Raw genomic sequence first — 16,805 nt, 5'->3', positions numbered from 1 at the left:
AAAAAAATTATGTTAATCAATTTGCCTATATATTATCTATGCATTCATGAAGTTTCTCTTAACAGGTCTAACATTACTGATGACAGAAAATGTCCAAAGTTTGCTATTACTTAAATATGACATCATAATTTATGCAACATAATTAAACCTGAAATTCTTTAAATGTGAATATCTTGAGAACGAAAAGAGCTTTTTTAAAAAATTTAAAAAGACTTGTTAACCAACCTTTTAAGCTCTATAATATAGTCCAACATCATTTTATATCTTGGGTCCCCTTTAAAGACAGTGATACAGCATGGAATATGAGTTTCAATACACCAATAGTCTAAAAGGTATTCTATTACTATATACAAAAGAGGCCGATTGGGCAAGAAATACCTTTTACAAATTCTACAATCCTAAAATTACTAATGTCAGTGTAACTGTTGAAGGAAAACCTAATCAATTATACGCACAGGGGATTTGAGCACACATGATGACGTCACATGATAAGTAGAACAGTACCCCCAAGCACTATACAACTACACGTAATATAGATTTTAATATTTTAATTTCGCTTTTTTTATCTAAAAAATTTGTCCTGGTAAAATAGCTACTTTATTTGGTCCATCCTTTTTACCTTACTTTTTTTTATTTTCCTCCTTTAGACCTAAATGTACGGAATGCATGGATTAAAGCAATAAGAAAAGATCCTTTACCAACTAAGATAATTTTATGTTCTAATGACCGCTGACATTTGCTTTGATCCATCGCATGCACTTTTGGCAAACTTAAAAGAAGGGACGGCTTACTAGGAGTGTTTATTTAGCTACAAAGATTTACCTCAACAAAGACTTTTTTAATAACTATGGTCCTAAGCCATCTTTGAATCCAGTGAACAATTGTAGTGAGTCTGGAAAGACAAAAGAGCATCCAAGCTGGTAATTTCTGCATGTACTTATGCTGTAAAGAAGAGGCGAATGTTATAAATAAGAGAGGAGTTGTTTCACGTAAACTGGCTGTTATAAATGTTTAATTATCATTGTTCCATGAATGGTTGTGATCGTGTGAACCAAATATTCTCGTACTATAACATATTCATCAGAAAAACTATTAAATGGTGGAAGGTAGTCAATGTAACCCTTTGGAATTAAATTGTCTCACTAGATTTGAAGGGAATTAGTGCTACCATTTTTGAACTTTAAAAAGACACTTATTGCTGGACTTAGAAATGAGGCAGAAACTTGCAAACCAGACAATTATAAAATGCATGTAATTATGAAACCCAATGTTGTAGCAGCTGGGACTCACCTAGTTGTATGGCATGCTGAAGACTGCAATTGTGTTATGTGCAGCACTTCAGCTACAAGAAACAAACTAAATTCAAATGCAACATGTGATATTTATCTTTATCCTAAAAATATTTTTGAACTTTTTCACACCAAAGCTGAGCTTTAACATTTTGAATTTCTTTTCACAGTGCATACAAATTTTCTCAAATTTATTTCCAAGTTTGTTGCTCCTATATTCTCACCACATGTCATTTAGTCTTTTTTTTTATAAACAATAAGTGCAATATATATGCTTTCCATTGATATATAAAATGTGTATCAAAAGATTGTATACAGTAAGTTTATAGCATTTTTGAAAATCTTCACTTTCTTATTTTTTTTTATCAAAATTTTCTTGTCATTGCGCATTTTTATTGACACATTGAATTAGTTAAATAAAAATACCTTAAATTTGCAGAATTTGATAGAAATACGTTGTTTATTACATATGTTGCTTTCAAAAAATTAGGTTAAAAGCTTGCTACAAGAACTTTTTTCTTGTACTTTTGCTACACTAAAACGTTGTCTTATTTTTAAAAAAAAATACTGAAACGGTACCATAGAAGGCTAAAATGACGCTTTTTGTTCGTTAATATGTTTAGAAGGCTAATATATTTTTAAAAATGTGACGAGTTAGTACGAGTTAAAACTTTTCTAACAACATTAGTTTCGTGTGCGATTTTCATATTCTTTTTTAATGTAATGTTTTGTTGAAATAAATGGTATAGAATAAAATAAAATGTTTAGAAGGATTTTTTAAGAAGGAGTTGAAAAACTGAAAAAGACACAAAGTTTATATTGAATATCCATGATTTATTTTATATAAGTACTTACCCTTGCTTTTAACTCAAACTTTCTAATAAAATAAACTTCAAACCTTTTGAACTAGCTAATTTTGCTTCGAAATTTGATTTTAAAATCTCTTTAGAGGGATTAATTACCTTATAAAGCTAGTAACCATTTTTAACAAAATATAGCTCCACGTGTTGTCTCTGTTCCCTTGTCAAAACAATCTTTCGATTTAGTGAATTTATTTTACCGACAAAAAGAATACTGAAAATGAAAATGAAAAAGTAGCAAATTAATCATTAATTGTCTTGGTTCCTCAGTAAAAACACAAATATTGTATTGTAAAATAACTTGCAACTTGCAACAAATTTTTCGACAGAAATTAAATTGGACAGACATCGTGTACTGCCAGTAATCATAACACGATAATCACACCAAAATACTTGCCCAAGGCAAAGAGGGTAACTACTAAAGAGTACATAATAACTACTAGCATTGCACAACTCATTTGCATAACTAAGCTTTCTGTTCCAAAAATGTTGTGGTATGTGGAGATAATAAAGTAAAAACGAGGGGTCCAAAGTTCAAGTCACTCTACTTGCATCAAATCCATAATGGTTACTGGAATGCACAACTTATTTGCTTAAAAACAAGCTTCTTGGGGATAGTTGGCTATGTGCAATTAATGCTGAGCTATTGCCCATAGTGACATGGCCATTGTCTTGCGTAGTTCAAAAGTGACTTTTCCTTGGCTCCTCTCTGACATGATAGAATAATAAATATTAATAAAAAGAACTGACGAGGCTACATGTAATGTCTACCCTGATAACATATCCAAAGATTTTGAACTGATATCTGCGTGCCATATAATCCACTACAGCTAGCTAGATATGCAAAAATGATAACTAATTTGGCTTCCCAACTGCTGTATGTATCTAAGAATGTCTTAAATCTAATTAATTATTCCCAAACAGGTTGTCTACACATTTATATGGTTCTAAAGCGTGTTTAATGATCTTACACCTACCTTGACTTTTTGAGTGATTTGTTTATTATACGCCATTCTTCTTAAATTGCAGGGATTGAGCTCATTACTTTGCAGTGATACATTACTTTGCAGTGAGGGAGATTTTATTTTCAACAAGTTTAACAATGAAACTTGCAGTTATGAGAAAATAATTACTGTATGGTTTTATCATAAGACTTTTGTTATATCACTCACAACATAGCTCTCCTAAAGATTATTAAGTAATTACGATAAAAAAATAATATATCCATGAAAAAGTGTTATAATGCTCGTACTTTGGAGCTTACATTTAGACTGTACTGTAGAACCGGTTAGATTTTAAATTTTACTAAGACCTAATTCCATTTGTGAATATTGACAAGTGAACTTGGAAAAGTTCAAAGTGTGTGGTTCTAGTATGAACAGGCTGTAAATGATTGCGTGTGGAAACGATTCTTGAAATTAAGGATTTATTTTAATAACGGGATTGTAGCTAGATTTTAAAGTATTGTACACTATAATAAATGTGCTTAAAAAGTTTAAGTATTATAATTTTATTTGTATTATAATCTTAATTGCATTTAGATTTGTGTTGCTCTGGTTAGCCTATATGGAAACATATGTTTAGAGAAAAAACAGGGTGCAGACGAAATGCTTCAATACTTTACAGATATGGCAATGAAATTTGATGGTTCTGCTGTTTTAAAAGAAGCCAGAGCTCTGCTATATAAATTTCGACAGTTAAATAGAATACCTTGTACTTTACGTGGGTTACTCTCAGATAAAGGAGTATGGGATGGTGGAATTTTTCCTGAAATAGAATGTGCTAGTAGCCATCAAAGGTGTTGTTTTGGATACAGAAAGCAGTGTAAGTGATTTTAGCATTAGTTTTCCACTATATGTATTCCTAGAAACCTCACTTCTAACACTCCTAACATACCATTTCATACAATAGTTACATTCAATAACACTAAATTACCAACTTCACAATATCCACTAAGCCATGTCGCTGGCATATATGCACTCATTATCGCTCCACATTACAACGCTTCGATTATTTCTTCTTAAGCTTAAACTCGAAATACAAATGAGTTTTCGCAAGTGTTTTTTTTTTCGCGATTTTATTTCGTGTGGGCAAAATTTTGCATTTTAGCAACTTTTAATACATGGTTTCAAAATATGCAATGTTTCTGCAAGCAATGAAAAAAAAGATTTACATTGCAGGTCACCCATGTCTTATAATTTAAGAAGATGATGTTAGAACCAGGTGTTTCTTCAGGCAAAGAAAATCACTGTCTGAGGTGTCCGTGATTATTAAAGAGCTTGCCTGCATTATTACTGAATTTTTAAAAAAAAGCGGGTGTGGAGGTATTGTTTTTTGGGATTACTTGCCATAAATCTAATGAATTATATTTATATTCTCTGCAAAGACTCCATGACTCATTTTAAAGCATATTTTGCTTTCTTTTTAAACCAAAGTTTGTAACAAAATCAGCAAACAAAGGAGTTCAATAGGAGGGCACATGTTTAATTTAGTTTTTGTTACAAAGAAATAAATTGGATATTTTTGCTTTTATAATGTAAAGGACTGCACCTAAGGTGAGGGGCAGAAAAAATAGAGACAAAAGGGGATATGGGGGCAAACATCTATTAAAGAGAATTCTTTTTTCTCTCATTTTTTATTGATTTTGTTGTCTTTTTAGAGAAGAGAGAGCATTATACAAGTAGTTTTGTTATCTATTTACATAGGAAGCATTTTAAGTAGAGAATTCTTAGTGGTTTGTTATGAGTTGTTATGAGTAATTATTTGCAAGTAGGGCGTTGTTTATTTGTGATAACTATCCCCCAGTCACTTCTCCACTGACTAAGTAGACTGTTTTTACAGTAATGAGTGGGACATTTGATAATTAGACGTGCAGTTGAGATATAGATCGGTATGAGTTGGTTTGTTATATACTAATACTCATAGGTTGACACTGTTGCAGGACAATAGGGTGTCTACGATAAAAGCCACCATTCTTCTCGTAATTAAATGTGAGTGGAATTTGGGTATAAATTATTTATATGTCCATGTAATGCATCAAATGTGCAATTTTAATTATTAAGAAGACAGGTCGTTCATTATTTACAGGTTACATTAAGGTCGTTCATTATTTACAGGTAATTTCCTGCTGATGTGTTCTTTATTGGTACAATTGTGTAATTGCTAAGAATAGAAGCTAAGTATTTTAATACATTACAAGAATCTTGTAAAAGAGGCGATTGGGAATTTAAAAATTCCCTGTTTATGTATTTAAGAAAGACCATAGAATAAAGGCAGTGGAGTGTTTAACCGTCTTGATGCAATTGCCTTTATTCAAACATATCTCAAGATATTCCTTGTCACACTTGATAGTTTCTGTTGGATCTCGTTTGAGCGTGGGTATGAACCGTTGGTAATGTGGTCATAACATTTATATAAATTTTTATTACTTGCAATCCTATAATTATGTCCAACTATAACAGATGTGGCTGTTGAAAAATTACCTAAAATGAACCCACTTTGTTATGTCATGATAATATGTAAATTAGTGGAAATTTTTTTTGAGAAATTGCTGAAAATTTTTGTTGGAAAGGTTGTTTAATTTAAATTAAAAAAAAATGTTTTTTCCAGATACATTGTTCATTGTTAAAATAAATCCCATGGACTTATTTATTATAACCTTTCACCATAAATTTAAGTCTTAGAAGGAGCTTTGCACTTTTTTCTCTTAAGCCCCTGTGCGTTTATAGTGCAAAATTTCACCTGGGAACCTTACTTTTTAGATGCATGATATCATCAAGATTTGTGCCAGACTTTTTTTGTGTTTCGATAAAAGGTCTCGCATAATTAAAAAATTAATTCCCACAAAAATTTGGAGTCCTCAAAATAACACTTACAAAATTTTATTTTAAGAAAGTTATTATTTTTTTTTAGCTCCGGATGAGGAAGAATAAAGAGATGAAAGTGAAACTGTTAATCAGCAATTAAAAAAAATATTTAGAGGATCGTGAATAACGGAATAAATTATCATCAACAGCAATATCGAAGTTTCAATGCAAAAATGGGAGAAACTAGCACTTTATCACAGAAAAATTAAATAGTTATAGGAAAAGTTGAAAATATTTTCTTAAACTAAACTTCCACTTCATGAAGAACATAAAAGAGGAAATGCAACGAGTTCAAATGATTCAGAAATTAATGGTAAAAACATTCAGTCAGTTGGCGTTCCTCTAATGGAAAAGAACAAACATGTCGCATCCAAAGACAGCAATGTTACAACATAGTTGGTTAAATTGAATCTGACAACTTGATACATTACAACATATTTTCAAAAAAGCAAATATCTATTACTGTTTCTAAAAATTCCCCTATCATATTTTTAAACAGGAAATTTTAGATTTGTACGTTCAGATGCAAATTTCAATTCTCCAGTCAAATATACTCTTATGTGTAAACTCCTGCTGTTCTGAATTAAAGTCTCCTTGTGCTCCTTTGTATTTTCTGTTATTATTAAATGTATTGATTGACTTCTACTGTATTAAAGAAATGTAAGATATTTGTTATTCTTCCTGATATTAAGTGATTCTGAAATATAAAGCTTTTTCAGGACTTTCTTACGTACAAATACACTTTGTAAGTCATTTTTTATAAACAATATTATGTTCATTGATTTTGTGACATCTTACAATATTTTTTCTAAATTCTGAAAGTATGTGTATTTTTTTATTTTTTTGTCAAGCCTTCCCTTCAGAACTTAAAATGTGACCCTTGCTTAGGAAAATCAATACTCTCTAAAAGTCTAAAAACTTTCCATATGGAATATTTTGAAGTCCAAATGCTATTACAAATGCTGCTTATAAAGCTTAAAATTTGATATAATTTTGATTTTACTTTAATAAAATTATTTTTCCTGGATATTTACTTGAACTCAGTAGAAGTAACATTTAGAGAGATACGCGTATAGTGGAAGTAATGATGTATAAATTTGTTCGTGAAATGAGAGTTTTTGTGTCTTGGCTTTTATCGTAAATCTAAAACGGCAACAAAACAGTTAGCTAGCTACTGTAAAGTTACTAATATTAACTGTCAGTATTTTTTTCTTTGCTAGAAATTTGATGTATTTATAATAGATGGGAAAGTATAATATTCTACAATATTACAAGCATTTATTCAAATGCATAAATAAGTATAAACATTAAGCAAAAGGGGCATTTAATTGGATATGTTTTAGTGTTTTCACAAAAATTTAATTTAACCACAAGTGATTTTAAGCTGTTTAATAGGTGCAGTGGCAGCTTAAAATATATGACAATTGTTTTGTTTTTCACTTCTAGTTTTTAACCAACATTACCTCAACTATGCTCTAGAGAAATGTCAAACTTGTGGACACACAGAAGATTTCAAATTTGAAACTTTAGATAATTTAACAAAAAATGAAGTTGCCTGGTATGAAGGAGACTGGTACAAGTAAACTACAATCATGGACAAAATTAAGGAACAAAGGCATTAAAAATTTCTAGGCTACTTCTCGACAGCTACAGCTGTCATCAATTATTGCCTGTCGATAACAGCTGTGGCTGTTAAAACATAGGTTAGAATAAACTCGCTTGTTCATGACATGATAATATCTATATTATCCAAGAAAACTAAAGTAAGAAGTTTTTTCGTCATTTTAGATCGCCTTAGGGCTAAGAAAAGCCTCCCCTGCCTAATATGATAATATAAAGATTTGTTTAAAAGTTTTTCTGTTAAAACGTTTTTAAGAACTACAGTGAAAAAAAATTTATAATGTCTTTTTTGACTGTAGATTCGCCAGCTGTTTGTTGCAAATGGTTAGCCAAATAGTTAGTTAAATTGTTATTTAAATGGTTTTAACTGTACATTTTCCATTATGTTGTGCATTAAGTTGTATTTCACATAAGTTGTGTTTCTTTTTTTACTTTTAATTATTTACAATTTAGTTAAATCTCTTTAATTATTCATTCTGCTACACTGATTAGATCACCATGGTAACATTATTTTGTATTAATATTGTATAAAGTTTGAATATTTTTTTCCTGATTCAATATATTATGAATTAGAGAGTTAAAAGAGAGTTAAAAGTTTTATATTTAAAAACTCAATTTTTAAACATTATTCCAAAAGTTTTCAGAGATTTCAAAATACACCCTAATAGTCAAATAGTGGCCATTTGTACCTGAAAATTGGAATTTTAGCTTCTGGTTAATGTGTTTGCTGAATATTCAACCGATTTTAAGATGAATATAGTGATTCATCCTGCTCTGAGGTGAATGTATCCTAGTAACACTTTTGTTTTGGTTTATTACACACTGGCAACGTGAATATTACTTCAAAACATAATCATAAGAGAACGTATTGTGTTCATAAAGTTTTATATTAGTCTGGCAATAATAATTTTGTAAGTATTTTGTCTACCTTTTTCTTTGTGTTTAAATGTTACACTGTTTATGCATGCCCATGTATGGTCATGCAAGTATATAAAATATATCTATATAAAATGTACTTGCTTCTTACTTATATAAAATGTGCAATATTTTAGTATCATAATGTTTCATTTACAGAAATACGTTTAAGGATGGCAACGCCTAGTCCCCCATCATCACGTCAAGGACATCCAAATCGTAACAACAGACCCAATCAACTTGTGCCCACCAAATTTGCTATTGATGACATTATCACATCACAAGGGAGTTTACGTAGAGATGTACTAAAAAACGATGCTACAATGCAAGCTGTTCGACAAGAAAATATTATGCTTGCTGAGAAAGTACAACATGCTGCGAATTTATATAGACAGCTGTTAGGTTTGCATATATTTCCTTTTAATTTAGCCATTTTCCTTGTTAATTCTGTTATTGAAACTATCTATATATCTTATATCTATGCTTAATTAAACACCTTTTATTATTTGTACAATAAGACAGTCACTTCAAGGAAATACAATTTGATTAACAATTTCTTACTCTTTAAACGGAATTAGTTATATTTGCTGTATAATCTTGAAATCACGCCACAAAAATTACCACAACATTGTCAAATGCCATTGTTAAATTCCATGGTTTTTCGGTGCATGTTTTTCTTTATAAATACTATTCTTAAAGTTGGCAAAGACTAATAGAACTACTTGTTTATGAAAAGTCTGCAGCAATAGATCATAAAAGCTATATGCTTTTTGTTATTTCTGCAAGATGTTGGTTTTGTTGTTCGAAAAGATTTTAAAATTTGTAGCAGGATTTGTTTTTATTAAAAGGTCGTGTTACCAAAACAGAAGAAAGAATGGAGATGGAGCAAAAATCTATGACTCAAGTTTTATCACAAACCAAGCAGGTTGAGTTACAACTTGCCACTCAACAAGAAGGTATGGTTAACAGAGAAACACAATTGGTCTTGCGGTTACAGAAAATCCAAGAAGATGTTAGTGTTTATTTATTTTTGTTCTGTGATATTACATTTTTAACAATGCATTTGCTGTTGATTATATGTTCTTTGTAAACAATTGCTAGAAAAAAAGTTTTAAACTTTTTTCTATCTCTTTGTTACCATTTCATCTCTTCGTAGGTTTCCATATTGAAGACAGAAAAAGAACTTGCTCGTAAACAAAATGTGCAACTGTCACAAGAAGTTCGACAACTTCAAGAAAAGGTAGCAAGACAGAGCGGTTCTTTAAGCAATGGTCTTCAAGATTTAAAAGCACATTTAGATCAGAAGGACTTAGAAAAATCACAAATGGTAATATATTCATTTTCCCAAGGAGTTCTTCATCTATTTTTTTGTGGGAAATAAATTCAGAGCTAAACATTTTTTGTTGATATTCGTTTCCCATTTTTATTTAAATGCTTTCTATTTTTAGTTTAACATGAATTTTAATGAACTTCGAGAAAAAGTTGAGACACAGGAGCATCAAAAAATTATGTTTCAAACACAAATGGAGGGAATGTAAGTTCGGACTAAAATACACTACTGATTAATCCATATGATTTACCATATCCACACAATGCTAAAAAGTATCAAATGATTTGTTTCTTATGCACTGAATAAGTACAAAATTAAGAAAAAGAAAAGTACTGAGCAACAAAAGGTGCTGGCTGCTTTTTTTTAACACTACAATATAGCACTTAAATAATACAACATAAAAAAATGCAATGATTTCATAACAAAGGCATAATCAAACAATTCTATCAGCGTAAGGTTACAGCTAAGGATTTACAAAAAACAGCAGTCCCCCAAATCGCATGTCACGTGGTTATCACATGTCACATGTGGTTATCACATGTCACATGTGGTTATATTATTTCCATTATCTGTTTTCATTTGTACATTAATTATAGGATAGAGACATTGAAAATGCAAGTTCACCAGTATGATAAACAACGTCAAGAAGATTTATACAACATGAGCACATTATCTAGGGAAAAGGAAGCGTTAGCAAAAGCTGACATTCGACGATTACAAGAAAAATTTAAGGATATTTTTGAAGAATTTCATAGAAGTGTGTCAGGTAAAGATGGAAAGTTGAGGTCTGATATACAAGGGCGTGTTGCGGAGCTGGAAAGGGTAAGTGGTAAAGTCAGCCACTTTTCATATACATTGTCAAATATGCTCATAAAGCATAATTGACTGTTTATTAACCCTCTTACCTTAGCATAATCTATAATCTAGACATCCCAATCCTCGGATTAATTTTTTTTATAACCTTGGAAAGTTTCTCAAGATTCTTTAAACCATATTTTACTTAGAAATTGAATTCTCAATCTAAAAATACAATGCAAAGAATAAAAGAGATAGAACAGGAAGCTGAAGATGAAATACGAACAATGAAAGAAGCTGTAGAAAGTGAGATTGATGATTTTCGGCAAAAACTTGAGGTAAATTTTTGCCCAGTGAGGCATTAAATGACTTATGTATTATGGGAGTTATTTCAATGTTTTCTATGTTGTTTACATGAATTAGTTCTTCGGATATTTGAGAAAGTAGTAATATGTTGTAGAAAAATTCAATTTTATCTTCTTGGGAGTTTCTTCAGAATGAATGTCCAGTATTATTATAATCAGGTGGGGTGAAAAAAACTTAGGGCATGTAGGTAAAAAATTTTTGAATTAGTTATATGTGTTGTAAAGCTTGAAACCTTGCAACAGAGATTACACCAAGGAGCAGAAAAAAATATGCTTCGAAATTAGTTAAAAATTTTACAAAAAATTTTCTTCGTCATTTTAAGTTAAATATTTTCTCCAAGAATTAGGACCAGCGTGAAGGGTAGGGACATGACTTTCAACTTCTAAAACAACTTGTTGATTAAAATTATTAAATTAGAATGCAGTTTACGCTTTTTTACTACCACTGTGAGACAAAAACAGCATAAAAGTTATGGCACTGTTTAACAAGGTCAACAAATCTAAACAACTAAACTGTTACTATAGTCATGTGTACTGTTGATTCCCACTTTTTTGTACCATCCCGTCTGTGATGCATTGTTGTTACTACAGTCATGTGTACTGTTGATTCCCACTTTTTTTGTACCATCCCGTCTGTGATGCATTGTTATTACTACAGTCATGTGTACTGTTGATTCCCACTTTTTTTTGTACCATCCCGTCTTTGATGCATTGTTATTACTACAGTCATATGTACTGTTGATTCCGACTTTTTTTGTACCATCCCGTCTGTGATGCATTGTTATTACTACAGTCATGTCTACTGTTGATTCCCACTTTTTACTGTTGATTCCCACTTTTTTTTGTACCATCCCGTCTTTGATGCATTGTTATTACTACAGTCATGTGTACTGTTGATTCCCACTTTTTTTGTACCATCCCGTCTGTGATGCATTGTTATTCCTACAGTCATGTGTACTGTTGATTCCCACTTTTTTTTGTACCATCTCGTCTTTGATGCATTGTTATTACTACAGTCATGTGTACTGTTGATTCCCACTTTTTTTGTACCATCCCGTCTTTGATGCATTGTTATTACTACAGTCATGTGTACTGTTGATTCCCACTTTTTTGTACCATCCCGTCTTTGATGCATTGTTATTACTACAGTCATGTGTACTGTTGATTCCCACTTTTTTTTGTACCATCCCGTCTTTGATGCATTGTTATTACTACAGTCATGTGTACTGTTGATTCCCACTTTTTTTTGTACCATCCCGTCTTTGATGTATTGTTATTACTACAGTCATGTGTACTGTTGATTCCCACTTTCTTTTGTACCATCCCGTCTTTGATGCATTGTTATTACTACAGTCATGTGTACTGTTGATTCTCACTTTTTTCCGTTTTTTGTTAATCTAAATGATCATTGTGTTCCTTTTTTACCCATTTTCGAAATTCTTGCACCAAGAAAGATAAAATGCAGGATTTACAGAGGGTACAACCTCTACATAGCAACATCAACTGTTTTGTATTGACAAGTATTACCATTACAGCTTGTTGTTCTGTCACCTCATCATTATTAATAAATTAAATTTTTTATTGCATTTCACCATTCGCGTTTTGCATTTATATCTGTGCTTTATCATTCTGTAACTAAAAATATTGGTTCAATTTTTTGTTATTTATACATCTATGGCAGGTTTTTTATTAACAGATATTTGTTATAACAAAACTGATATAACTAGTAAGTCCTGATTTTGATGATGTAGCTATTCTCCAAGAAAATGAGACCAAAATTGTGTTATTCAGAGAGACAAGTTTATTATGTTAAAGCCTTATTTGATCCTCGTGAAAACACTTTTGTTTTTTAATTGTTCTTCAATTTTTTAATCTGTATGAAAGCTTCTAAACTTAACATGCTTCTTTTTATCCTCTATGTGAATATTTTATTTTAGAAATATGAACTCCAATGTCATCAAATAGATAAAATTATAGTGACGTAACAAACACTGCTATGCTCTTTATTTTTGAGTCAATTAAGTTGGAGTCAATGCATGTATTTCTAATTTTTTAACCAGCAGTAAAGTGACGCTATTGGTTATTTTTAGTTACTTGTGCAGTGTATGTGAGGCTGTATTAACCTGTATTTTGTTTCTTTTTTGAAGAAGAAAAAGATTCAACATTTTATTAATACACATGAGATTTTTTAATATCAATAAGTCAGACGTTTTTAAAGTGTTTAAGTCAGGCATTTTTCCCATTCGCCTTGAGGGTTCCAATTAACATGAGTCTACCACATATATACATAAAAATTTCAAGTCAATATAAATCGGTCTGCAAAATTTTTCACGAAATATCCTAAGGTATTTCTCCTCCAGTAGAAAATGTTTGAGGTATGCCATTGTCACTAACATTGCAAAACATGCTTAGATTTACTACAAATGAGGCTGGTTGTTATTCTAAATGGTCATACTCCTGTAAAAAAAAGTTACACTAGACACAGAAATAATGATAAAGTAGAAAATTGATAAAATTTGAGTCATGTTTGGCGTACGTCCTGCACGACAATACAAAAAAACTGAGAATCGCCCATATACCTTGTTTGCCTTTATTCATACAAGCACTTATTAGTGTTATTACAACTTTCACAGGACATATCTTGCTGGCCTTTATAATTCCGAGGGCCCAAAATATTAGTAATGGTTGGTATTGCAAAGATCAACAAGGTAGTGTATTTACTTAGTTTACATAATTTTAGTCGGTGAGCCCGTTGAAAAATTCACTTAGGCAAAAGAACAATAAAAAAGATCTATTATTCGAATTTTGATGAAGTCAGCAATGACCCGTCAATATCCAGGAAATCATTTAATTAAAATTAGTTATTGACGTCTAATATTTAATTTGTCAATTAACATGTAAGACATCCACTTTGCCTGTTACACAGTTACTCCAAGACTAGACGATAATACCCGTAGAAAATCTACTTAGTCAGAAAAATAATCGAAAGTCAGCAATGACCCGACGATAAACGAAACACAAAATATAATAAAAATTTACACATTGCATTTTTTCAATATATTGCATATTGCGCTTTAGCAAAAAATATCTAAAATGAAAAAAAAGAACGGTTTGCAAGGAGTTATTCCTAATTAAACAAACAAAAAAATTGCACATAGCCTTTATATACCCATAAAATCATACACAAAATGTCAAATTGCATTTAGTTAAAAACAAAATGTAAACAAAACCACAACAAAAAGAATGAGTCATAACAAAAATTTTATCCTGCTAGCTCCCACAAAAATCACCCAGAGATTGAAAAACCCACCGCCTCGACCTGTAAATAAAAAGCAATATTATATTATTTAGGTCTTTGACATGCCATCCTCTCCTACAAAAGTTTATACAAAATGTAAAAATCAACTGCTTAACAACAAAAAATAAAAATGTGAAAAATGCAATTATTTTGGTATGATAAACACTATCCGTTACCTAATATTTTATTCGCAATGTTGAAAAAGCAAAAGTAAGCACAGCTTAACAAAAAATCGGTTCTTTATCTTTACACCCAAAGCTTACAATAGTTAACAACACAAAATAAAACAAGATGTAGGGGCTGCAACAATATATTTTAAATATGTTAACGGGGTCATTTCACAAAACTTGAAAATTGATTTACAGCTATTTCTGGCGTGAGGAATATGATGCACGGCTATGATACTGACTTTTTATATTTTTATATTAGACACCAGCATGTGAAATTTTTAGACCCCATACCTTTAAGAGCCTTAGGCCATTTCTCGAAAGTACCGCTCAAAAATTGTTATGAAATCCTTATAATAAAGAAATTCATTAGGATTATTCTTAGAACTTGAAAGTCACAACACATCTTTATTTCGTTCAGAGAAATCATTTCGCAAACAGAATTCTAAAAAACATGCGAGATTGCAAAATTAAAAAACTATTTCTTTGCATATGGTCCTCCCTTACCAAGGTTGAACATAAGTATCAAAGAAGCTGAAATCTGTCATAATGTTTAGTCATTTGAACATAACTAAAAATTAATTCCTGCAAAATCTATTGAACTTTGTCAACCGCAAACGTTTCTTCCCATAAATTTAATTTTAAAATTTAATGTGTTCCAAACTTTGGTTTTTGACATTGTTGTAAGATTCTGTGGGTAAAGAAAAATGTGCAACATGTCACAAGAACTGATTTTTGTTGATTTTGAATTTAGTCCTTAAAAATTGTTCTCTTTGAACACTTCAGATTAAAATATTGTTAAATTCTAACAAAAAACAAAAAATATAAAAAGCCACATCTTATACAAGGCTTAATTCTAAAAGTATTCGCTCTTTCAGTATGTGGTTAATTTTCACAACAATTTACACAAAATTTTGAAAAGAGCAGTTTGAAATACGAACAATAAAGAGGGACAACCATACCACCCCTCCTGCAAAGTTTGAACCCAAAATGTCAAAATCCAACGTAAAGTTCCCTCCAAAATGTCAACAACCCTTTGAAAAAAACAGTAGGTATTTTACATACAGGCTCACAAAAGTTTAACAGGAAATGTCAAAAACAAAACAATAAAAATTAACACACACACACACGTTAAAATTTTACAAAAATCATTTCATTTTATCATATTGAATTTTAAACGAAGTGTGAAAGAAATTATATTCTATGTTCATAAAAATGTTCTCACTACTGTGAAAAATTCAGTGAGTCTATATTTGTTGTTAAATCGCCTTATATTATTAGGCTACCTCCGTCTGTCTGTGACAGGCATGATGGACATGTTCATTTCCCTTTAATTTCACCAACAAATACATATCTTAAATGTTAATTGACAAATTAAACGTCACGACGTCAATAACATTAATTTAGCGTCAACAACTTATCACAATGCACTTATAACTTGGAAACGAGGTAGTGACGTCAGTTTTTTTTTACTGCTTGGGTAACTAGCTACAACCCAAGACTAATTAGATAAGTTTTCTAAACATGGGTAATTAAATCCGATTCAGTATGGACGAGTTCATGACGTCATCAAAAATCATTTATACCCCAATATATCTAACTGACGGGTATAAAATATTTTTTTTGATTTTGGCGGGTCTTTCAAACCCTTATATCTTTTTAGCCGTTATTTGAAACCACATGGCAACATGATATATATGTTTTTTTTAACCATTGCTGACGCCATCAAAATTCTTTTTCATTGTTCCTCTGCCTATGTCTATATAATAATACAAAAGTTGTGTTTGTCTGTGACCGCCAAAGTGGATATCTTAGGTTTTATTAGATATAGCTGAAAATGTTATATCTTATGTCATAACATTTCTGAAGTTATGCAACAACGTCAATAACATTAATTTAACGTCAATAGCTTAATTTAAATTAATGAAACCATTGCTTGAGGCGAAATAACGAGCTGGTGACGTCATTCATTTTTCACCGCGCAGAGACAACCCGACACCAAATTGGGTAAGTTTTTTAAACCTGAGTCTCCGCGTTTCGGAATGGACAGCCCGACGAAGTCATCAAAAAACCTTTAAACCAGAGTACCTCTGTAACTGTTGTCAAAAGCACATCATCCTATACATTTTTTTAATCAGCACTTCAAGCTTTACACAATAGCAACAAGGGACAAAGGATTAAGGAATTTCTGTAAAAAAATTTGGTCTCCTTCACCGTTTGTTAAAAGCACATGATCCTATACATTATTTTGATTAGCATTTCAGGTTCTATACTATACAGGCAACAAATAATGTTTTTTT

At 30.9% G+C, this 16,805-nt stretch overlaps 2 protein-coding genes across 7 annotated transcripts in view; both read left to right on the top strand.

Annotated features, from left to right (window-relative positions):
- The window catches only part of LOC130648376 (TBC1 domain family member 16-like), a 41,563-nt gene extending 33,515 nt beyond the window's left edge, over nt 1–8,048 (top strand). The window contains exons 6-7 of one of the 2 annotated variants that reach the window (XM_057454417.1): nt 3,691–3,973; nt 6,062–8,048. In XM_057454417.1, the coding sequence (XP_057310400.1) occupies nt 3,691–3,973; nt 6,062–6,081 (303 nt within the window). In that variant the 3' untranslated portion in view covers nt 6,082–8,048. Of the gene's footprint in view, nt 1–3,690; nt 3,974–5,265; nt 6,041–6,061 lie in introns of those variants that run through there. The other variant, XM_057454416.1, reaches the window with a different exon arrangement.
- The window catches only part of LOC130648373 (uncharacterized), a 33,376-nt gene continuing 24,576 nt past the window's right edge, over nt 8,006–16,805 (top strand). For 3 of the 5 annotated variants that reach the window (XM_057454413.1, XM_057454412.1, XM_057454409.1), the window contains exons 1-7: nt 8,219–8,546; nt 8,710–8,952; nt 9,399–9,562; nt 9,707–9,877; nt 9,999–10,084; nt 10,477–10,702; nt 10,885–11,013. In XM_057454413.1, the coding sequence (XP_057310396.1) occupies nt 8,724–8,952; nt 9,399–9,562; nt 9,707–9,877; nt 9,999–10,084; nt 10,477–10,702; nt 10,885–11,013 (1,005 nt within the window). In that variant the 5' untranslated portion in view covers nt 8,219–8,546; nt 8,710–8,723. Of the gene's footprint in view, nt 8,137–8,218; nt 8,547–8,709; nt 8,953–9,398; nt 9,563–9,706; nt 9,878–9,998; nt 10,085–10,476; nt 10,703–10,884; nt 11,014–16,805 lie in introns of those variants that run through there. The other 2 variants (XM_057454410.1, XM_057454411.1) reach the window with 2 other exon arrangements.

This window comes from Hydractinia symbiolongicarpus, chromosome 7 (assembly GCF_029227915.1).
Source record: "Hydractinia symbiolongicarpus strain clone_291-10 chromosome 7, HSymV2.1, whole genome shotgun sequence".
Classification (NCBI taxonomy): Eukaryota; Metazoa; Cnidaria; class Hydrozoa; order Anthoathecata; family Hydractiniidae; genus Hydractinia; species Hydractinia symbiolongicarpus.
Note: the sequence above shows the minus strand (reverse complement) of the source record. Positions and strands in the feature narration are given on the sequence as shown.